We start from the raw sequence: 21,899 nt of genomic DNA, 5'->3' as shown, positions 1-21,899 counted from the left end.
TTCAAGGGAAAAGAGAAATTATTAATAAATGAGCATCTCTTGTAAGAGATTCTTGACTTCAGCACCATTTCCTTGTGTTACCTTAGCTCCTAGACTTCAAGTTGAACCCCTTAGTCCTTAATTGTAAATCGATATCTGTGGAATTTTCCTACAAAAGAGAAACCCCTTTCAGTGTACCACATTTTGTTTTTTTGTTCCACCAACCCAATTACAGTGCAAAACCAGAGTTGATGCCAGAGCCAGCCCTAACGGATTCTACACAAGAACTGGTTTGGTTTTTTACAGCCAGACTACAAAAATAATTTGAGAAAAATAATCTGGTGGAATTTTTAGGCACAACCATCTCTCAGGTTTAAGGAAAATGGTCCAAAAAAAAAAGAAAATACCAAGTGAGCAGCAGTTGTGTGGATGAAGAGAGGTAGTGGAAGAGGACAGAGGAAAATGAGCTGATTGGTTCAAGATGATTAAAAAGGCAACAGTAGTTCAAACAATCATCCATTAACACAAAGTATGCAGGATACCATGGACTAATATCCCTACATTCCTAAACACATCTTCACTTTATCGTTGTCTGTGGGGGATTCCAGTGCAGATGCACTTATTGCACTTACCTACACTAACAGTCATTAGTCTTACAAATACATGTCTCAAAAACACCAGTCTAATTAGATTTTTTATTTTAATTTTAAACAACACCGACCAGCATTTAAAATCTCTGATCAGTATTGATAAATACAAGCAAGAGTTACACACGTATGTCAGGTAACAAAAACGTGTCTTTGGCAGCTAGTAATACTGGAGCATAGGTTTTGCAGTGAGTATAATTATCTGGAAACAAGCTCTGCTGTTATCTATACAGTAGCTGCCATGTACAGCATTAATACACAATATTCATTATTACAGTAATTGCCCCTTCTTTGCAGGGTACACCAGTAAAAATCTGTTAGTCAGTCCAGATGGCATTACAACTTCACAAGTCCCACTAAAACTCAACAAGATTCTGGCCACCAACAGTATGTGATATGAATGTGTAAAGCAGAAGGTTAAGAAAGGTTGTAGATGCAAGCTGTAAAATTCATTCCATTTACAAAGACTGAACTTTAATTATGTACTAAAAGTAAAAACATGAATCAGACCATGTTATTTTGAACCATGATCTGACATTTCACTGAGTATAAACACCTTTTAAAAGAAACAGGAAACAAATGAGGCCCAGATTTTGTGACAGTCGGGGTGTGAAAGCCCACCAAGTTTTTATGACATACTTCAACAGAATCCCTAAATCAGAGTTCATACAACTACGAAGTCAAAGTTGAAATAAATGCAGACACTTTTACATTTTCTAACTTTCTCCTCATTTTCCATGTCTCATTAAAAAACCTACACTGTATATTTAAAATAAGTGTGTGGCTTATGGTCGGGTCTTTTTTATCTCTATCCTTCAAAAACCATGAAAACCAGATTTTTTTTTTTTATATTTGAATACAAACAGGGAACAATCCATCTCTAAAACCAAACAGAACTAAGCTTTTCTTTAAAGATTCAAGTCTCATTTAAATAACTGTTTTACAAACATAATTCTTTCAGAAATTCAGATTTCATCTTTTAGAAATGGAATAGGCAGTTTGGACACAAAGTTAACTTGTGTTTCTCCTATGTATTCTTATGGAAAGTTAAACATGGTTTTCAGCTTGATTGGCCCTGAAGTGAAATGGGTCTGGTCAAAATAAAAATAATCATTTTCTTCTGGTCAGTGAAGACACCATACCAAGGCATGCTAGGCCATGCAAACGACAATGCTCTTCAGTGTTGACACTGTAAATGAGTAAAGAATAATCAAACTTAACCAATTCCAGCCTTAGTGAGATGCTGCTTAATGTTGTGCCCCCAGACATGGATAAAAACATGGATAAAACATGGACTCTGAACTGTACACAAAGATGCTGGTAGGAACCTCTCTGCACCTTCAAATACAACACTAAAAACTTCTAGCTCAGCCCAGCTAGGAGAAGTCACAGCTGGAACTCCCGTGTTGTCATGGAATCCCTAACAAAAGCAGTTTGCTGGCCGAACCTCATTGTCCTGTGTTGCAGAGAGTTCCCAGCAGAGACCATCTTTAATCACAAAGAGGGAAGCGGTTTCCCCCACGTCCTGGAGAAAAAGGTATTGGAACCGCAGTTCTGCACGCCAATGCAGCCCGACCCCCGCTGCTACTGAGAGGAGCTGCTACGTTTATTTGTTCTTGCCCGCCACATCGTTTCCAAACCAGCAGCCTTTGGACCTCCTGCTTCAAAATGGTTCATGTAAGAGGTGGTGTTTGGCCAGAGAAAGTTTTTTGATGAAATAATCTAAATGTTGATTAGTTCAAGATGTTTTTCTTTGTTTGGGGTGTGAAAGCTAAGCTATTTTAAGTGCAAGCAGGCTATCTGCTCAGCTAACGTGAAGAGGTACAGGGGTTGGACAATGAAACTGAAACACCTGGTTTTAGACCACAATAATTTATTAGTATGGTATAGGGCCTCCTTTTGCGGCCAATACAGTGTCAATTCATCTTGGGAATGACATATACAAGTCATGCACAGTGGTCAGAGGAATTTTAAGCCATTCTTCTTGCAGGATAGTGGCCAGGTCACTACGTGATCCTGGTGGAGGAAAACGTTTCCTGACTCGCTCCTCCAAAACATCCCAAAGTGGATCAATAATATTTAGATCTGGTGACTGTGCAGGCCATGGGAGATGTTCAACTTCATTGAGGCTAGTTATTTGTTCTGTTTTGTTTTAAAGTTAAGAAAAACTTTATTTAATGGGTTGTTTTAAACACAAATCGGCCATAATGCATCGTCAGCTCTCATACGCATATTAATCTTTGTATTATGGTATTTCAAGGTACACGTTTCACTTTAAAGTTATATGCTTTCCTTTGTTAGTTAAAACTGCTAACGGGTAGCGGCAGTAAAGTCAAATCTTTATACACAACTCGGTGCCATATTATGAGAGTAAATATAAGTTAATTGTCATCATTTTCGTAGTCTGTTACTCCATGTGATGGCTAGTTAAGACATTAAAAATCACTCATCCAGAAATGTTATTAGTTTCCAATCTAGAACATATTTCCTTAAATATGATTTTACTGAATAAGGACAGCTAATTAAACAACACTCAGAGTTAATTACCCAGAAGGTTGTTTTTTTTTATTCAGCAAATCATTCTTTAAAATATTAGTTTATTAAAATGTTTATTAAATTATGTTTTATCTATCTCTGGTTTTGAATTCTGATTGGTAGTTTGGAGATATGCCAATGTTTGATCTTAATTAGTTCCAAGTCCAACTTCCTTAAGATGAACCTTGGTTCTCAAACATAACACTGAGTGGTAATATTGCATAATTTTATTCATGATGCTTTTTAGACTTTCAGCGTGCAAATTAGCAAGAGAGAGCAAGACTTTCAGCAGACAACAGGAAGGCTGAACATGTTAAAGCAAAGTTGCTTTGTTTTATCATTTTAAACTTTAAAACTGTCGTGGAACATGCTAAATTTGGAAATGTTGACAACCTTTTGGAAAACAGTTAAGGGAAGAATCTTTCTCCAAGCTATACACACAGAGCCACTGTTTTTGCAATAACAAATAAACTAATCACCAATTTAAGAGACCAAAGCCAATTAAGATGTTGCCTCTGTAATAATTTCGCCTTTTTTTTAAATATCAGTTTAACCCCGTTTCATTATGACACAAGTGATGTGACACAACCCGTTTGCCGATCATCAGGAGAATAAGAAATAGGTAAGAATCTGTATCGTCAGCTTAAAGATTTGGAAACTGGCCACCAAATTATGATCAAGGTTTTTCTAATCCAAACTTGTAAATTATTTAGCTCTTTTTCTTATTTCTGATGGCATTCATGGTATATATGGTTTCCTTGGGCTGCTGGTTGTTTCACAATAACATTCTGATCTCTGCTAATGACCAAGGCCTGCAACTTTACAGCACCGAAATACTTTCTTATATCTCTTTGATATTTACCTAGAAACAACTGCCAGGTTGTCACCATCGAAGCTAATTACCCAGCATTTCACTTTAAGTATGAACCGAGCAGAGCGAGCCACCTTAATCAGTCTGCATCTAGGTCATTTTAACATTGTACATCTTTAAATGCACTCATCTTTCAGTCCTGAAGGGACTACGGGTGATGCAAAAATAGCACAGTAAGTATAGGCGGCACGCAATTGTGTTTTATTTTTTTATTCACAGCTTTTACAAGCAATTAACTGTTGCAAAACGAATTGGTTGTGCTTTCCCTCTTAAAGTCTGAGGCAGCAGCAAGTTTTTTTTTTACGACATGCTGCTTTCCATTACAGCTTCATTTAATACCAGCAGTATGAACTCTGGTCAGACTGGTCGGATTTGAAAGGTTTTATAACTTAATAAAAAAAGATAATTTTGTTGGGACCTAATGCATTGAACAATGACTAAAAGAGTGTTATTTTTTTAATGAAAGTATTTTATTTCAATTTCTTGAAAACTGATAATTGAAACATGACAATTAATTGAAACAAACATGTTCAGTTTAGTTTTAATTGTGTGCCTGGCTCAGTCGTATCGTCTTTCTTTTTTGTTCACCATGAGCCAAAGAACATGTTCCGTTAACTGTAATATTTGTAATGGCCTCAGTGGGACGTTATATAACTTTTTAACATTGATTGTATTACTTAACCGAGTTCCAGCCCTATTACCTAATGTCCCTATTATATTAGGTGAAGGCAAGATACCGATCGAATAGGAATCAAAGTGGGAGATTCATACATAACCAAACTAAAGTTCCAAGGACAGTTTGTTTTCTTTCCATTAACAGATACTTGCAAAAGAAACAGGAAGAAGAATTTGTTGCTGCTTCATTTTTTTTAGAGTTCTTAATTTCTTTAAGGTTGTGAATCTGAGCTGATGAATGAACTGTTTGTCCTGACCATTACTCACCATATCGTAGGTGGTGACGACCTTTTTCAGGACCTCTGGGAGCAGGCCTTGAAATTCCAGGTTAGGGTACTGGTCATTCAGGTTAAACACCAGCAGTGGGCTGTTGTCGGGTCCTGTCAGTCGAGGGGAAAGAGCCAAGATGCACTGCTTGAGGTTGGCCACAGCTGAAAGGCCACAGAGCTCTTTAAAGGCCACTATGGCATTCTGAGGAGACAAATTACAGATGGTCTAAAATTCATTTTAACTGATTTATATTGGAATACAAGGCAACATACAGGGGTTGGACAATGAAACTGAAACACCTGGTTTTAGACCACAATAATTTATTAGTATGGTGTAGGGCCTCCTTTTGCGGCCAATACAGCGTCAATTCGTCTTGGGAATGACATATACAAGTCCTGCACAGTGGTCAGAGGGATTTTAAGCCATTTTTCTTGCAGGATAGTGGCCAGGTCACTACGTGATACTGGTGGAGGAAAACGTTTCCTGACTCACTCCTCCAAAATACCCCAAAGTGGCTCAATAATATTTAGATCTGGTGACTGTGCAGGCCATGGGAGATGTTCAACTTCACTTTCATGTTCATCAAACCAATCTTTCACCAGTCTTGCTGTGTGTATTGGTGCATTGTCATCCTGATACATGGCACCGCCTTCAGAATACAATGTTTGAACCATTGGATGCACATGGTCCTCAAGAATGGTTCGGTAGTCCTTGGCAGTGACGCGCCCATCTAGCACAAGTATTGGGCCAAGGGATTGCCATGATATGGCAGCCCAAACCATCACTGATCCACCCCCATGCTTCACTCTGGGCATGCAACAGTCTGGGTGGTACGCTTCTTCGGGGCTTCTCAACGCCGTAACTCTCCCAGATGTGGGGAAAACAATAAAGGTGGACTCATTAGAAAACAATACATGTTTCACATTGCCCACAGCCCAAGATTTGTGCTCCTTGCACCATTGAAACCGACGTTTGGCATTGGCATGAGTGACCAAAGTTTTGGCTATAGCAGCCCGGCCGTGTATATTGACCCTGTGGAGCTCCCGACGGACAGTTCTGGTGGAAACAGGAGAGTTGAGGTGCACATTTAATTCTGCCGTGATTTGGGCAGCCGTGGTTTTGTTTTTTGGATACAATCCGGGTTAGCACCCGAACATCCCTTTCAGACAGCTTCCTCTTGTGTCCACATTTAATCCTGTTGGATGTGGTTCATCCTTCTTAGTGGTATGCTGACGTTACCCTGGATACTGTGGCTCTTGATACATCACAAAGACTTGCTGTCTTGGTCACAGATGCGCCAGCAAGACGTGCACCAACAATTTGTCCTCTTTTGAACTCTGGTATGTCACCCATAATGTTGTGTGCATTTCAATATTTTGAGCAAAACTGTGCTCTTACCCTGCTAATTGAACCTTCACACTCTGCTCTTACTGGTGCAATGTGCAATCGATGAAGAGTGGCTACCAGGCTGGTCCAATTTAGCCATGAAACCTCACACACTAAAATTACAGGTGTTTCAGTTTCATTGTCCAACCCCTGTAACATGCAAAACTGAGTAACACAAGAAAATTTGCATTCATACAGGCTAAAATCTTTATTTCAGCTGTATTAAAAAAGTAAAACCAGGTCTCCAAAGAGCAGCTCTGTAACAGAGGGAGAGGCTGGAGGCTGTCATCGCCTGTGAGAACTTTCATTTTGGCACTTGTTAGCTGCTCCAAAGCACACAATCCTTCTGAACTGACAAATGCATCAAGTGGAAAGGAAACATACACCCATGAAAACCCTAAATTCTTGTGAAAGGCCAAATTTAACCCCAACATAAACAACCACAGGGACAAACTGTGACGGAGCAATCAAGATGTGTTAGAGTCTCACAGCTGCTGGCTTGTTATCTCACAATGCAGCAACATAAAAAGGATGATCAAAATACCGTCTAAAATAACGCCTGAAGTAACATGGTGCCAAACATAGTATGGCTAGATGTCCTAAACTGATTTACATTCCATTAGAGATTCTAATTAAAATGTATGGGAAAATGTTTGCTGGAAAAATGTGACAATATTTTCCTGTTTCCTCATTAAACCTTCAGTCAAATGGTAGTCTAACACTAGCTGTTCTGATGGTCTATTTTAACTGCACCAGGTTAATCTAGTCAGGATTAGTAGTGCGGTTAAACACTAGCTATTAGATCCTGAAAAGGATAGCGTTTTGGACAAATAGAGAAGCACTCATATACAGATTGATTATTTTCTAAATATGCTATTAATATCGACAATTTAGTGGAAAAGAATGAAAAATGATGGCTGTGCGGGGCCTGCAGTAATGCCTTGAGCTGTAGCTGCTACCGATATCTTAACCTAAAGGCATACAGTGCTGGGAAAAATTGTTTGTCCACTTATAATTGTCTTTTTTGTTTTTCATTTGCATGATTAAGATCAAACTCATTTTAATAGACAGTGACAGTACTTAAATTATGATTTAATTTATTAAAAGAAAACAGGCTATTCAAAACAACCAAGTCCTTGGTTCAAAGTAATGGCTCCTTTTTTAAAATCATGACTTTACCATGATTAACTCTGTTTTTTGAAACTGTTTGTCCATTCTTTGTAAAATAGCTGCAAAGCTAGATCGATGGCATATATGAATATATCAATTGTCAAAATCTGACACAGATTTTCTATTGGTTTTGTGTCTAGACTTTAACTGGGCCATTCTAATGCTTTGATCTAAACTATGTATTTAGCTTAATTAATATTTCCATCAACTCTGACCAGCTTTCACTTGGTGGCAAGGTGCAACATTAATTTTCACAACACACATTTTTTCTTCCAGTCTGTCAGCCTAGGACCTAAACTGCCATGGTGTTTAGATAGACGGCCATGTCTTGGTAGGTTGGCAGTTGTTCCATACGGTTTACATTTTGGGATGATGGATTTAATGGTGCCGTGAGATGCTCAAAGCTTCGGATATTGTTCTATATGCAAAGAATGAGCGGTGAGGAGTGAAACTGGATTTGGCCTGCAACATGGCACTCACAGTTGTATCAGCCCAACCATAGCCCCTGATGAAAGCTGTTCTTCTAGTCCAGCAAATAGACAATGCTTCAACAGTGGGAATAGGAGGAAAGAAAACTCAAGATGATGCTCTAAAGGTGGCTTTTTTACTGGTTCATCAGTGCCTCCTAGTTCTCTTAAGCTACTGTAGTTTATAATAAAACTCACAGTGTACCTAACCTCTCTTTATCATTGCATAATTTAAAGCCCTTCCAGACTTTCGACCATTTTGGCCTTTAAAAACTCTGAAAACGTTTTGGAACCTGCCTCATTTAGCAGGGAATCAGATGCTTCAACCCCCAAGTTTGTGTAGAAACTGTAGCTTTGTTGTAACCAGCCAATAATTGGAGTACCTTTGTGAATTTGTTTGTGCTGCATCAGCAGACAGAAAGGCCCGTACTGCTGCAAACTGCACCAGGGGACTCTCCTCACAGCAGTTTGGAAGAAAACAATGTTAAAATTTATAGAAAATAAATGTCATACACAAGTGGACTTAAAATATAAATTATTTCAAGTTGTCACGCATTCTGTCAATGAGACTGTGGCCAATCATCTGTATCTGTGACATTACTGACTAACTAATTCTCACAAGGAGCCAGAGAATTTTCAGTAAAACCCAAAAATTGGATTCAGTTATGCGCCTTACCTGCATGTTTTCTCGGAGGTCTGTGGCCTCCCTGAGGGGCAACAGGGCTGTTTTAAAGACCTCATCGACATCCTTGATCTGCAACACTCTCATACTAGTGTACTCTCTGCTCCTTTTGCCTTTCCTTACAGACAGTCCTCTTTTGTGTGGCTTTCCTCCTCCTCTACGATTGGTCATGGCAACGTGCACAAAAAGCAAAGTATGTGGCAGCACCTCTCCTGTCAGAGACTGCAGTGGAACATGGCGGAAACCGGGCTGGAGGCACTCAAAAGGGATCGTATACTGGCCAATAAACTCGTCCCCAATATAGTCATCGTCTAAAACCACGAAGCGCACCATTGTGAGCTCAGGGAGGTTTATCTGAAACTCAAAGCTCTCATCAAACAACGGGTTGTCACCATTCTGGTGGACCGTTTTAGTCCTCTGTTCTGCACAGTCTGCAGGAATGCCGTGTATTTCTACATACACATAGGGATCCACCACATCTCCTTTAGCACCTGAGCCCTTAGGTTTGGGGAAATTTTGTCCACTGATTATCTTTATGTGCAAGAGCTGTGGGGAAACCCCAGGCACTGAATCTTTTGTGTTGGCACTAAAATATGAGACTTGCTCCCTCATGATGGCTGGACGAAGAACATAGCCACAGTTACCATTCTGACGGAACCAACCGATGTTCAAATCCATCATCAGCCCTGGAGTCTGGTAGTTCATGGCTACAATCTGGCAGCCACATTTCCAGAAATCTTGTGGATTCATGTTGCTAGAGTCAATTCGCATTGGGCTCGGGTAAACTCGTGCAAGAAACTTCTTGTTGTAGTTAACAAAGTCTCCTGGAAAATCACACGCACAGCGAGTGGCAAACACTTCATTGAAAGAGCAGAGCTCCCAGGGCTTCTGGTTTTGGAAAGATGTTGGAAAGTCATTGAACTCCACGGATTTACACAGCGTCACCAGATCCGATAGGTCCTTAAGCAGTGGGATCTTTTTATGAGCATTGGTCTGCTGCTCTGCAGAATCGATGCTCATCCTTTGAGACATCTCTGCGCCCTCATCCTCATCTGTCACTTCACCTTCTGACGCTGTGCAGGCTGTTCCCAGCTTCTTTCCCTTCAGCAGAATCTTTCCCTTCAGCTCAGATGGAGACGGTAGGTAACATTCCTCGAGCTTTGGAGGATCTATGTGGATCCTGTCTCCAAGGATCTTCTTCAGATGCTGAAACATGACTTTCTGCTGCTTTACAGAACAATGGTTTTCTAAACACAGTATCAGTGGAAAATCAGAGGCAACGAAGGCATACTTGTTGATGACGTCAATGACGCTGTGGAAAACAATCTGTGATGTCATCGTGTGACCAGTATAGATAACGGGCTCATTATCAGACCCGTCCCACACATCCAGCTCCACACAGCGACAACCCATCTTCAGAGCACGAATATACCCCGTCACATCTGAAGGACCCCGGAACTGATCCTCTATCAGGTACGTGTTGTGGGATGCGTTGATGTAGTAGTGAGACAGAGGCTGGTTCATGTCTTGGCAAACGGATTTGTGCTCAGGGTCAAAAATATGGCACTCTGAAGACATAAGGTAGTTAGAGAACCCATCAAGAGAGAGCCACCCCTTTAGTTGGCCCTCTTTGGATGGTTCATAGTTGTGAATGACTTCTAAGCTGGTGTCTTCACTGACCTGAGCCATTCCCTGCTCTGCCTCCAGAAATATCATTAAGTCCTTGGTATCAAGAAACTCCTTATTACTGGAAAACTGAACAAAAAGAAAATAAATCTCTGGTCTTGTGCAAAGATCATGAAAGACTTCGGCAAACTCATCTTTTGTCACATCAGACCCACTTTTGTCTTGAGCTTTGTGGAACTCCTTGAACTTCAGTTCTATTTTCACATTTTTAAGTCCTGGGTTTAGTTTCTTAATTAGCTGCACGGCAGTACATATTGCTATCTGTCTGTTGTGGTTAACGTCTTCTTCATCGAAAAGGTCACTTAACCAAGATGAGCGCAAGTTGTTCTGGCTGCTCTCGATCATATTCAAGGTATGCTTCCCATAAGAGATCAGGTACCTCAGACCCGTCACCCATATGTTGGCTACATCTGCTGTGTTTGCCACCAAGTCCAGGGACTCATAATTCTCCCCAAAAATGATTGAAAAAGCACAATCTTCTGATATCTGATCATATGTGCCGTTAGTTCTAAAAGTGTCCGTATTCTTGCCGGTCCGAACCTCCTTGATGGACTTCACATCAATTTTTGCCTTTTCAGACTCCTTCTTGGTTGGCTCCCATCTCAATGATTGCATGTCGGCGTCAAGAAGAAAGTAGCGGTGATAAACGCGTGAATTGGATCGCACTTTTTTCAGCTCCGAGCCATCCACCATGGCGCTGATGCAGTCGCTGACCCGGCTAATCTTCTTCTCAGTGGGCATGCTGCTGAATGAGACAGTCTTCTTTCTTTCTTTTCGTTGTCTTCCATCCTGTAAAGAAAGAGAAAAACATTGTAGAAATAAGACTCATTTCATGCACAACACCATCACCAGATGTTATAAAATGGATCTCCCGAGTGTTTATTTATGCATTGTTAATGTGTTTACACCTATAGTCATATATAAGTGTAAACCATTAACCACACTGGTAACACATCAGTTTAAAGTAGTTGAATATGAGAAACATTTTCATTGGAATCAGTCTATTCCATGTTTTAATAAAGTTACAATTTTAAAAACACAAAAATTAGTCCTCATTAGGTTCCTATGGGTTATATAGTAACACAGTAACATAAAGAAACAGACACACAGAGCTGCCCCTCCCCCACCTATTGATGTGTCTTTCACAGTCAGCTGGCTCTAAAAAAACAAAAGATCAATTCAGCTGTTTGGAAAACATTTCTGGACATAAAAAACATAGATATTGATGGATTCAAAACTAAAAGAGCATCATCCATTACCCTTATTAGGTAACACCATTTTAAAACTTGGCAAGCTACAAGCAGCATGTCTGTTATGCAGCCAGGTGTAAGCTCTACCTGAACAGAAAGCCTGACTACCTAACAGCAGCTTGTTATATAATATTCTGTACAATAAGTACCTAAAAACATCTCCTTAGTGTAGAGGGCTTTCTTTGGAAGAGTTACAAGAGAAATAAAATAGGCCGACAAAGAAGATTTCGAATGAACCATCAGACTTCTGGAACTACTTCCTTTGGGCAGATGAGAGCAAAGTCTAGATATGTGGCCATGACGCATTGCATTATGGTGTGAAAAAACCAAAGATAGTATATAGGCACAAACATCTTATACTAACTGTGTCAAGTGCAGTAGTAGAGGTATAAAGATTTGGGTTGCATCTGAAAAGGTGCTAAACGTTTCAGGGAGACTGCAAACCCTCGGCACCTTTCAGAAGCAGCACTGCTGTATCACTTTCGAATAGCGACTCCGATTTGGTTTATCTACATCTCCTCTACAAGCCTGGATGTTTCATGATTATCGAACATAAGGATGAGTGGCCACAGTTGGCTGGTTTCCACAGCTGGAGGACACATCTGTTCTCCATTTCAGTTTTGTTGAGCTTTGAGTTAATTGATAAGTTGACTGCTGTCATTGAGCCAAAAAGGTTTGTTAAATTAAACCTATTGTCAGCTGTTCTATTTATGGTCATTTATTATGGTGAATTCAAACTGTTGTTACCTGTGAGCAGATGCTCCTTATGTGGGTTCACCAGTTCACCAGGCTGCCTACTGCAGGAGTTTAACTGAACAATCCTTAAAGAATATGAAAGATGTTTCTAGAGATAATTAAACATTTCAAATATTACAATTTTAGTTTAGAGTTAAAATAATAGACTTACCAAAAGGCATTGTAATTTACCCTGACTGATTAGTTAAAATTAAAAAACAAGAACATGTTTGATCACCTACTTTTAAAAGTGGAGAAATTCCTCCACTCCATGACAATTACAACATGAAATTACAATTACGATTCTTTCTATTTATATATCAGCTTGACATGGTAAGTCTTTAAATTTACATTTTTATTTAGATTTTTATCTTTCAGACTGATTGTGAGGAATTATAACATAATTTTACGTGGAGAAAAAGGAACAAGTATTTTTTGTTGTTTACTCATTTCAAGATTATCATTTGAAAGGATGAGAAAAAAGTCTAAATGTTAAAAACAAATGGCTAAATTTTGAGAAGAAAGTGAAAATGCTTTTTTGAGACATAAACCAAAACGACAGAATGAGCCAGAAATACAACATTTTGAGAATGAACTGTCAAAATCATAATCATTATACCAAATGTTACCAGTTATTATTCATGCTATCCTTCTATGCTTTGATAGAACGCAACAGTTTCAGCATTTTGAATTTTTTTTTTATAAAAAAGGTATTATTTTCACTTTAGTTTAAACATTTAGACTTTAACTAAGAAGTAGTATTTCATCTTTTCTCATAAAGTATCATTATTTTCTCCATTTGGTTTAACTCTTAAAATAAAATCTTGCCTTTTTGATCAACTTTTAAACTTAACATGCATTTTCCCCTCTGGAAGTCACTAACATCGTCCTTCCTGGTTCCTTTTTGATCCAGTTGAATATCTTCTTTGCAGAATTACAGCACCGACTCTGCAGGGTGACTTAAGGTAGCTGTCGCTGCTTATTATGGTGATACAACAGGGAATATCCCCCAGGAGTGTCGCCCACTCAATGCCAGCCATTTACAGCAGAGGCATGCTAATATTTTTTTCCTTTTCACCACAGGAACACAATTTTACATTCTGGACTATTAACGCACATCCTGACAATCTCATATTAACCATAATGTGTGGGCCTAATGGTGCTGCTTGATACCGAAGGAATCCATTATCTATGATGTTGGGATAAAAATAGCCTGTACTGCTCTCCAACTGAAACCCTTGATCTTATTGTCTTTGGGGAGCACAGTGGAGTGCTCAAACCCTTTCAGATTCCCATGTAATCAGACTCAGATGTTCACTCTTTACATTCTGCAGGACTTTGTTTCCTTCTTTCTGCCCCTCCACACATAAAAACTTTTTTAACTTATTTGCTGACAATGTTAACGATTATAAATTTGAATCCCCCGCTTATCATTTCCCCCTGTGATCTCTGCACACAATCATCACTCAGCAGCTTCTGCCAGAGGCACACGGGGATCTGCAATGCTGTGATACACTGTGTTTACAAGTCTTTGTTAAATACCAATTAAATTAACAGGGTTTGGTCCAGGCGAGAGAGTAAACCAGCAGGGCTTAAAACACAGCTTTTTCTATAAAATTCAGAAAACGTCATCTCTGAGCAACAGAAATAAACATTAAAACATTGCAAGGAAGCTGTCAGTGAGGGCCTCCGTGAGGAAAACAAGCATAGTCCAAATCTGTTACATAATAAAGTCCTCAGATGAATCCATTATTGGTTATCTATATTCTCATCAGGTGTTCTGAGGACATCCTGCAGAACAAAGATTGAAAAGTTCTCTGAGAACCAACGATGGGGAATAAACAAATCTCTTTCCTTCTTTTACACTTTCTGCTACTTCATCATGCAGAAGAGCAGTTTCAATCTAAATGCATGACTGCAGATAATCCTTTTGAACAGAGAAAAAAATGTGGATGTTTGGCCTTCCTGTTAACATTGAGTTATGGTCACATTTCCCTGCGACATTACAAGTGTTATTCAAGGCATACTTCAGAATTTCCTTCAGCCAGAAGAAAAGTTCAAAACAATTGTGTATGCACCATTTTTGTCTTAACATTTCATGAGTGGAAGAATACTTCTTATGTAACAGTCTTTTGTTAGTCAGGTGGTTGAAGGTGTTTTCCTCGGCTGTTTCTTTTAAAATGGTGTTTAAAATAAAAGATTTGCACAATCGGAAAGAATATTATTAGCTTCGTCAGATATCTGTTTTACAGGGTACAGAGTCTTCTAGACACAAACATACCTTATCTATGCATCCCTTTATCCAGAACTCTAGATTAATGTAGATCCAACTGAACTATAAACAAGATTCATTTTTAAAAAGGACCTAAAGTAGGAGTTTGATCTTTCTTTTACTGTGTGACCTTACAGAAGTTATGATGTTTATGGGTTATAAGCATGTGATGAGTACTGTTTGTCATGAGTACAAGCTGGAAAGAACATTTTATAACTCAGGAATTAAAGCACCAGTGAGTACATGTTCAGTCAAAAGTATTGATCAAACTTTGCAAAGAGCGGTTACACACAGTCAACACAAAGAACACTGTTTTGTTTCAGACTGAAGTCAAAAACACATGAACTCATCCATCATGTCTTCAACACAAGAAAACCTCGTTTTAAAACAAAAGGAATTGACAATATCGTTTACCGCTCGCCCTCATTCCATGATGACAACAAAAGATTGAAAGATGAGTTTTTTTCCACTGTCCGTTTCATGACAACATACATAAAGCAGCATTTTTGCTTTAACGCACGACTGAACATATTTATCGTGTAATTTTTAGCAGCGTAGCTGAACTGCCTAACAGGATCGTCCTGATTAAGATTTGCCCCTGATAAAGATCCAGGACACTGAGGATTAACAATTGTCAACACCAAAATATAAAGAAAATACAAGCTTTGATCTGCTGTAAAATACCACACTACATTTGATCAATATTACATGGACTATTACTGTGACCTCATCACACTTAACTCACTAACGATTACAGCTGCACAATACATCAAATCGAAAGAGTCATCACAATTAGTTCAATACTGGCTTTGCAGAGCACTGCTTGGCTGCATTATTTAATGGACTAAATAGTTTGACGTTCCATGCACTCAACCTCTGGTGGCCAACAACACATTTGCCAACATCTGATTTCATTTTTAGTGGACAAAATCCTAAAGGTTCAGGAAGAGTGGTGGGGACATTGTGCAATGAAAATGTGAGCAATACCAATCCATAGGATCGCAATACTGGACAATAAAATGTTCCAGTTTTTTGTTTTTATGGTGCAAAATTCCTCACTGATGAAGCTCTGAATGTTATCCACTTTTTCTGAATGTGACAGATGTTTTCTGTGATTACAAACTCTATATATACACAATTAATTTAACTGCAATAACAATCTCAAAATATGGGAATACAACTATTTATACAACTTCAGCACAAATTAAGCATTTGTAATAGACTCCAATATTTTTTTATTGTTAAAAGTTTCAGATCGTCACATCAAAGCGCTCAGAGCCTTTTAGAGGTTATTTGTTCTTTTGAGTTTCATTGAAAGCCATCAGTACAGGAGAAACAGACACTGGCAATTACAAAACAGTTTAATCATATTCACTTTAACAGAAAAAATGCACCTTTTTTTATATAATGCTTCACTGTATGTTTACTGGCTGGGAGTATACACGTGTGGAGTGAAGGGAGGAGTAAATAATGAGTAAGCATGTTGAAGAAAATTAAATAGTTGAAGTATGTCCAACTGCTGATGGATCTCAAAGGGGGACTCTGAATCCCCTTATGGAGTGAAAAGCACATTATTCTGGCTCAATGAGCAGTTATGAACAGATCACATGGGACTCATTACTCTTTCCTCTACTGTTCCACCTATAACATCATCAACACTAATGACCTGAATAACACTGCACCATACATCATCTTTTAGGTCCAAACTTGACTGCTCAAAAACAGCCTTTTTAATGGAAATATGTAGTGCACAAAAAATAAGAGTGACTTGTGTGTACTGCTGTCTGAATCATCTTGTAACTGCTACAGATGATAATGGCAGCAATACATTCTCCTCCAGAAATGGTTGAATAAACAGGCCAAAGAAATAAATAAGCACGCACATCTCCAAAAACATTAACATTTCAATTCCACATCAACAGGTTTGGGTATTTATGTCCAAAGATAAAAGGTTACTATACATTTTTCATGTCAAAATTTCATTCTTTTCCAGACTAAAATCCCAGAGCTCTAAATCCTAGTCAATCTTCTTTAGATTAAAAATGAATTTAAGACAGACATTTCTGCATTGGTCAAGCTTTGTAAATGGAACTTGGAAAAACTAACTGGAGGGACATAATGAAAGATGTAAACACGAAGCATGGAAGTTCAAAACAAAGGAAGGAAGGGAGAAACGGAAGGAAATAGGGAACGAATGAAGAGAGCAGGAGGAGAGAAACAAAATAGGGAATAAAGGAAATACAAAAGAAAGGAAGCAACAAACAAAGGATGGAAGGATGGTTGGTGGACAGTCGGATGGATACATGGTAAAAAAAAACAGATGGATTTCTAGACAGAGCTTTTAGACCACCAGAAGGGGAATACAATCTGGAAATACAAAGATGTTTACATACTCTATTATATTTGTCCATTCTGATTAAGACCTGTAAAAGACTTTCTCGGTTGCATTGGAACCTTATGTATAAAATGCACTTGTCACAGACCAAGAGCTGGATGACTGAAGCATGTCTTTAACAAGGCGAAGCAGAAGAGCTTTACACTCTGAACAGTTTTATCTTACGGAAGATGACAGCAACTTGGATGGAATCTTATGTGAACCCAGGTTAAAACCGAAGATGTGGCAACAAACAACATTATGAGGTCACAGTGAAGATGTCAAAAAAGGCTTCCAATTAGCCTCTTTTGCCCCCCCCCCCCAAAAAAAAAAACAAGAACCCAATGAAATCCTGCGGGATGTCTAAACATAGTTAGCAAAGGACTGGTGTAAAGGTTATTCTCCCAGATCAATCTTTCATCAGATTTTTTTGGTACATATGAAAATCCTTTTGAGAAGTAAGCAAGCATCCTTATAACCTACAGTACAGACCAAACGTTTGGACACACCTTCTAATTCAAAGAGTTGTCTTTATTTTCATGACTTTGAATATTGTAGCTTCACACTGGAGGCATCAAAACTATGAATTAACACATTTTTGACACGCTGTCAAAAACAATGTGTATGTAAAGACGGAAATGTGTACATATTAGTCAATAGTTGTGCATAAGTAAAATCCAAAAGAGGTATTGTATATTTTCTTTATAAGAATACAAAATAAAATGTTACAGCTTCAAGAAATTACAAACATAAAGTTCAAGTTTACAGTTGTGGTTTATTCTTTATGAATACAATATGCTATAACAGTTTGTGTCTTTGAGAATACGAATTTACATCAGCGACTTGGTGTCACATGATCTCAAGCTCAGAATATAGTGGGTGGAGTTATACAATGATGTACAGTAGGTGGCAGTATACACCTCTGAATTTGTTGCGAACGAAGAGAAGGGAAGAAGAAGAGAAGAAGCAGCAGCACTAGCGCCAAATAAACGGACCAAGAAACTATGGTACAAAGTCAGGTAATGTTAAAAAGTTTATATATGTCTTCATGTCGTTAATATATGCTCTTAGTCCGTTTATTTGGCGCTAGTGCTGCTTCTTCTTCTTCTTCCTCTCTTCTTCTGCTGGCGGTTCGCAACAAATTCAGAGGGCCATACTGCCACCTACTGTACATCATTGTATAACTCCACCCTCTATATTCTGAGCCTGAGATCACGTGACACCAAGTCGCTGATGTAAATTCGTATTCTCATAGAAAAGAAATCGTATTCACAAACTGTTATAGCATATTGTATTCATAAAGAATAAACCACAACTGTAAACTTGAACTTTGTGTTTGTAATTTCTTGAAGCTGCAACATTTTATTTTGTATTCTTATAGAGAAAATATACAATACCTCTTTTGGATTTTACTTATGCACAACTATTGACTAATATGTACACATTTCCGTCTTTACATACACATTGTTTTTGACAGCGTTCTTACCCCATACAGCTGCTTCTCTGTGCCATTTGATACAAATTAAATCATGTTAAAATGTCTTGAAAAATTGAAGCTCTGCAAATTTCTAAAGAAATGAACATGACAGCTAACTTCATTAATTTCTAAAACCATAGGTAAAAAAAGAAAAATTGATGCTAAAGCCAAGAAAAAAAACATTTGTGTTGTTTGCTGGTCCTTTTGATTATTTTTCATTAGAATTCTTGTCTTCAATTTTAGAGTCTATTAATGTACAGGTTTGTTCTTTTTAGCCAATGCAGTTTGACAAACATCCACTGATCAGTTTTTTTAAACTAAACAACAATAGATATCACTCTACCGACTATGGGGGGGTTCAAATATTCAGTCGATATCATCATTGGCCTGCAATGGATTGGCAACGTGTCCAGATTGTACCCAACTTTCTCCTGTTGACAACTATGATGCTAAGATAAGCACACACATCTCATATCATATCCTATGATATGCACCAGCCCCTCTGCGAGGACTAAGCAGTACAAGAAAAGGATTAAAAGATGGATTGTTGATGGGCAATGTAGAGGACTGAAAAGAAAAACTTTAAATTATAACAGATGGTTAAAATAATTTTTTTACAAGTAAAATATTCATTGGTAATATTGTAACAGCTGGTATAAATACTAATAACCAGGACAAAATTTGGATTTTGTGTTTTAAACAGCTCACTATTAGTTTTAACTGGAAAACTCTTTATCAAGCTTTTCTAAAAATATCATCAGCTTTCTTTTTGTTTCCCCGGATTTTCCAAGTCTCTCAAGTTTTACATTTTTCAAATAGCAACTGATTATGATTATTTACCTAGTTCCACAAGATAACGAAGGAAAGAAAACTGTTATGACCTTGTTAAAAATTCAATATCTATACCGTTTAAACACTATATTTAGAAACTACCCTCATTTTGGGACACAACATAATTTACTTTGTCTTTTCTCTCTCCTGTCAGAGTTAACTACAGTGTGAGCAGAGTTTGAACACTATAAATCTCATTGGACACACTTGGCAGATGGTCTTCCTCTAGTTTGGCACCATTTTAGTTGGTGAAGTCAAGGTGAACTCAATACCTGATTGATGGGTACGGCACTGATGGTGTAGGGGTTAAGCACGCCACCGTGTACATTTGCTACAGTCCTCGAAGCGGCTGTCCCGGGTTCGAGTCCCGGATCTGGCAATATTTACCAAATGTCTCCCCCTCTCTCTACCCCCCTTCCTGTCTACCTACTGTCAAAAATTAAGGCCACTAGTGCCAAAACAATATCTTAAAAAAAAACCTGATCGATGTACATCATAAAGGAAGTAGGTGTGGATATATGTAGAACTGAAAAAGCAGAAGATATAACCACTATATTTACTTGCACTAAACCACTGCAGAAATATGAAGAAGGCCAAATAATACTTTAAAGGCACCATTCACCAACTACACTGTATACAAAGCAACTAATAGTAACAGAACAATCATCCTAAAACTCACATCAAAACTTGGTTTGAATTACATAAAAAACAGGCTTACATAAAGCTTTTGTAATACCATTTTCATAGCTTCCACCTAAACCCCTTTGGAAATGCGTCGACTATGCTCAAAAGCCAGGCTGGTGCCAAGAAAACCAACCAGTTCAGATAAACCCACTCTACCAACAAGAGTTGTTAAATAAAGCCAGACTTGTGCCACAAGCTTATTGATGGACACAACATGTGAGTGGTGAAAGGGCAACTTTCTAAAGAAAGATTTAACACTTACACTGCCGATTTTGCAGGTTGTCCCACTTGCAATTAAATTACTTAAAAATCACACAATATGATTTTCTGGATTTGTGTTTCAGATTCCGTCACTCACAGTTGAAGAGTACCTATGAAAAAAATTTAAGACTTCTATATGCTTTGCAAGTGGAAATCGCCAGTGTATCAAATACTTGTTCTCCCCACTGTAGTTTGAGGCGATACCTGGACCCTACCGAGGTTGTCCAATTCCACCAGGATGACACATCATCGGGGTGACTGTGGCTGATGGTGATCAGAGGACCCGGTGATGCCAATTGTATGGCAGCCTCGCTTCTGTCAGTCTGCCAGTGGCTACAATGCCAGTACCAGGTTTGCCATGTCTCCCGCCACAGTCTCAAGAGCATGGAGGACATTCCAGGAAACAGAGAGTTACTCTAAGAGAGCTAGACAGGGCCATTGGAGGTCCTTAACCCATTAGCAGAACTGGTATCTGCTCCTTTGTGCAAGGAGGAACAGGATGAATACTACCAGACCCTACAAAATGACCTCAAGCAGGGCACTGGTATCAATGTCTCTGACCAAACCATTAGAAACAGACTTTATGAGGGTGGCATGAGGGCCCGACGGCTTTGAGTAAGGCCTGTGCTCACTGCACAGCACCGCTGAGCTCGACTGGCATTTGCCAGAGAGCACCAGAATTTGCATTCTGGGTTGCTCCAATGACATTTCAGCAAATTGGACTAGCCTGCCGCATCAGTTTTTCAGTTTAAATTGACCTCAGATTAAGCCTTCTCTGGGCAGATTATTTGCATCAAATGATGTGGCATCCTGTTGTTTCCAACACATTACCCATTCCATATCAGTATGGATATCCAGCATGATTGTGTTTTCAATTGAGATTTGATGTGTTTTCAAAGTGTTACTTTAATATACTGCATGGAGTTTGCATGTTCTCCCCGTGCATGCGTGGGTTCTCACTGGATACTCCGGCTTCCTCCCACAGTCCAAAGACATGCCTGTTAGGTTAATTGGTCACTCTAAATTGCCCTTAGGTCTATGAATGAGTTTGTTCATGGTTGTTTGTATGTTGCCCTGCGATGGACTGGCGACTTGTCCAGGGTGTACCCCGCCTCTCGCCCATAGACTGCTGGAGATAGGCACCAGCTCCCCTGCGACCCACTATGGAATAAGCGGTAGAAAATGACTGACTGACTTTAATATATTTAAGAATTACGCTGCTCAATAAGTTAGTTGAGGGTTTATGTATACATATATAATTTGGTCCTATTTGGATTAGAGAATATCCACAACAAATTTAAACTTTTATACCTAATTCTTGTTTTTCAAAGTTGTTACAGTTTGATAAAATCAAATATCTATGGAAAAAATTTTGTTTAACTAAATCTTTAAATACCCAAAATAGACATTTACTATACATTCCAAAGCAAAGTGGATGTAAATATTTCACTGCAACCCTGTAAATGACAAAAAATGGCCAATTCCATTTTAACCATAGATGGTCCTTCTGATCCTTTTTGTCAGATGAATAACAATGAAAAGCACGATTCAGAGAGTAATTTGTTGATTTGTGTGTAAAACCATGTTGGCTTATATGGCAGAGTAAACACCTCTCTTACACAAGTACGTTTCAATTGGACAATCTAT

General features: G+C 38.6%; 1 protein-coding gene across 2 annotated transcripts in view; it reads right to left on the bottom strand.

Annotated features, from left to right (window-relative positions):
* LOC124865451 (inactive phospholipase C-like protein 2) overlaps window positions 1-21,899 on the bottom strand; it is a 57,388-nt gene that overhangs the window by 14,055 nt on the left and 21,434 nt on the right. For both annotated transcript variants that reach the window (XM_047360542.1, XM_047360541.1), the window contains exons 3-4: window positions 8,677-11,157; window positions 4,975-5,178 (exon numbers count right to left, since the gene is read on the bottom strand). In XM_047360542.1, the coding sequence (XP_047216498.1) occupies window positions 4,975-5,178; window positions 8,677-11,157 (2,685 nt within the window). The remainder of the gene's footprint in view (window positions 1-4,974; window positions 5,179-8,676; window positions 11,158-21,899) is intronic.

Source organism: Girardinichthys multiradiatus, chromosome 3 (genome assembly GCF_021462225.1).
Source record: "Girardinichthys multiradiatus isolate DD_20200921_A chromosome 3, DD_fGirMul_XY1, whole genome shotgun sequence".
Lineage (NCBI taxonomy): Eukaryota > Metazoa > Chordata > Actinopteri > Cyprinodontiformes > Goodeidae > Girardinichthys > Girardinichthys multiradiatus.
This window is presented reverse-complemented; position numbering and strand designations above follow the sequence as displayed.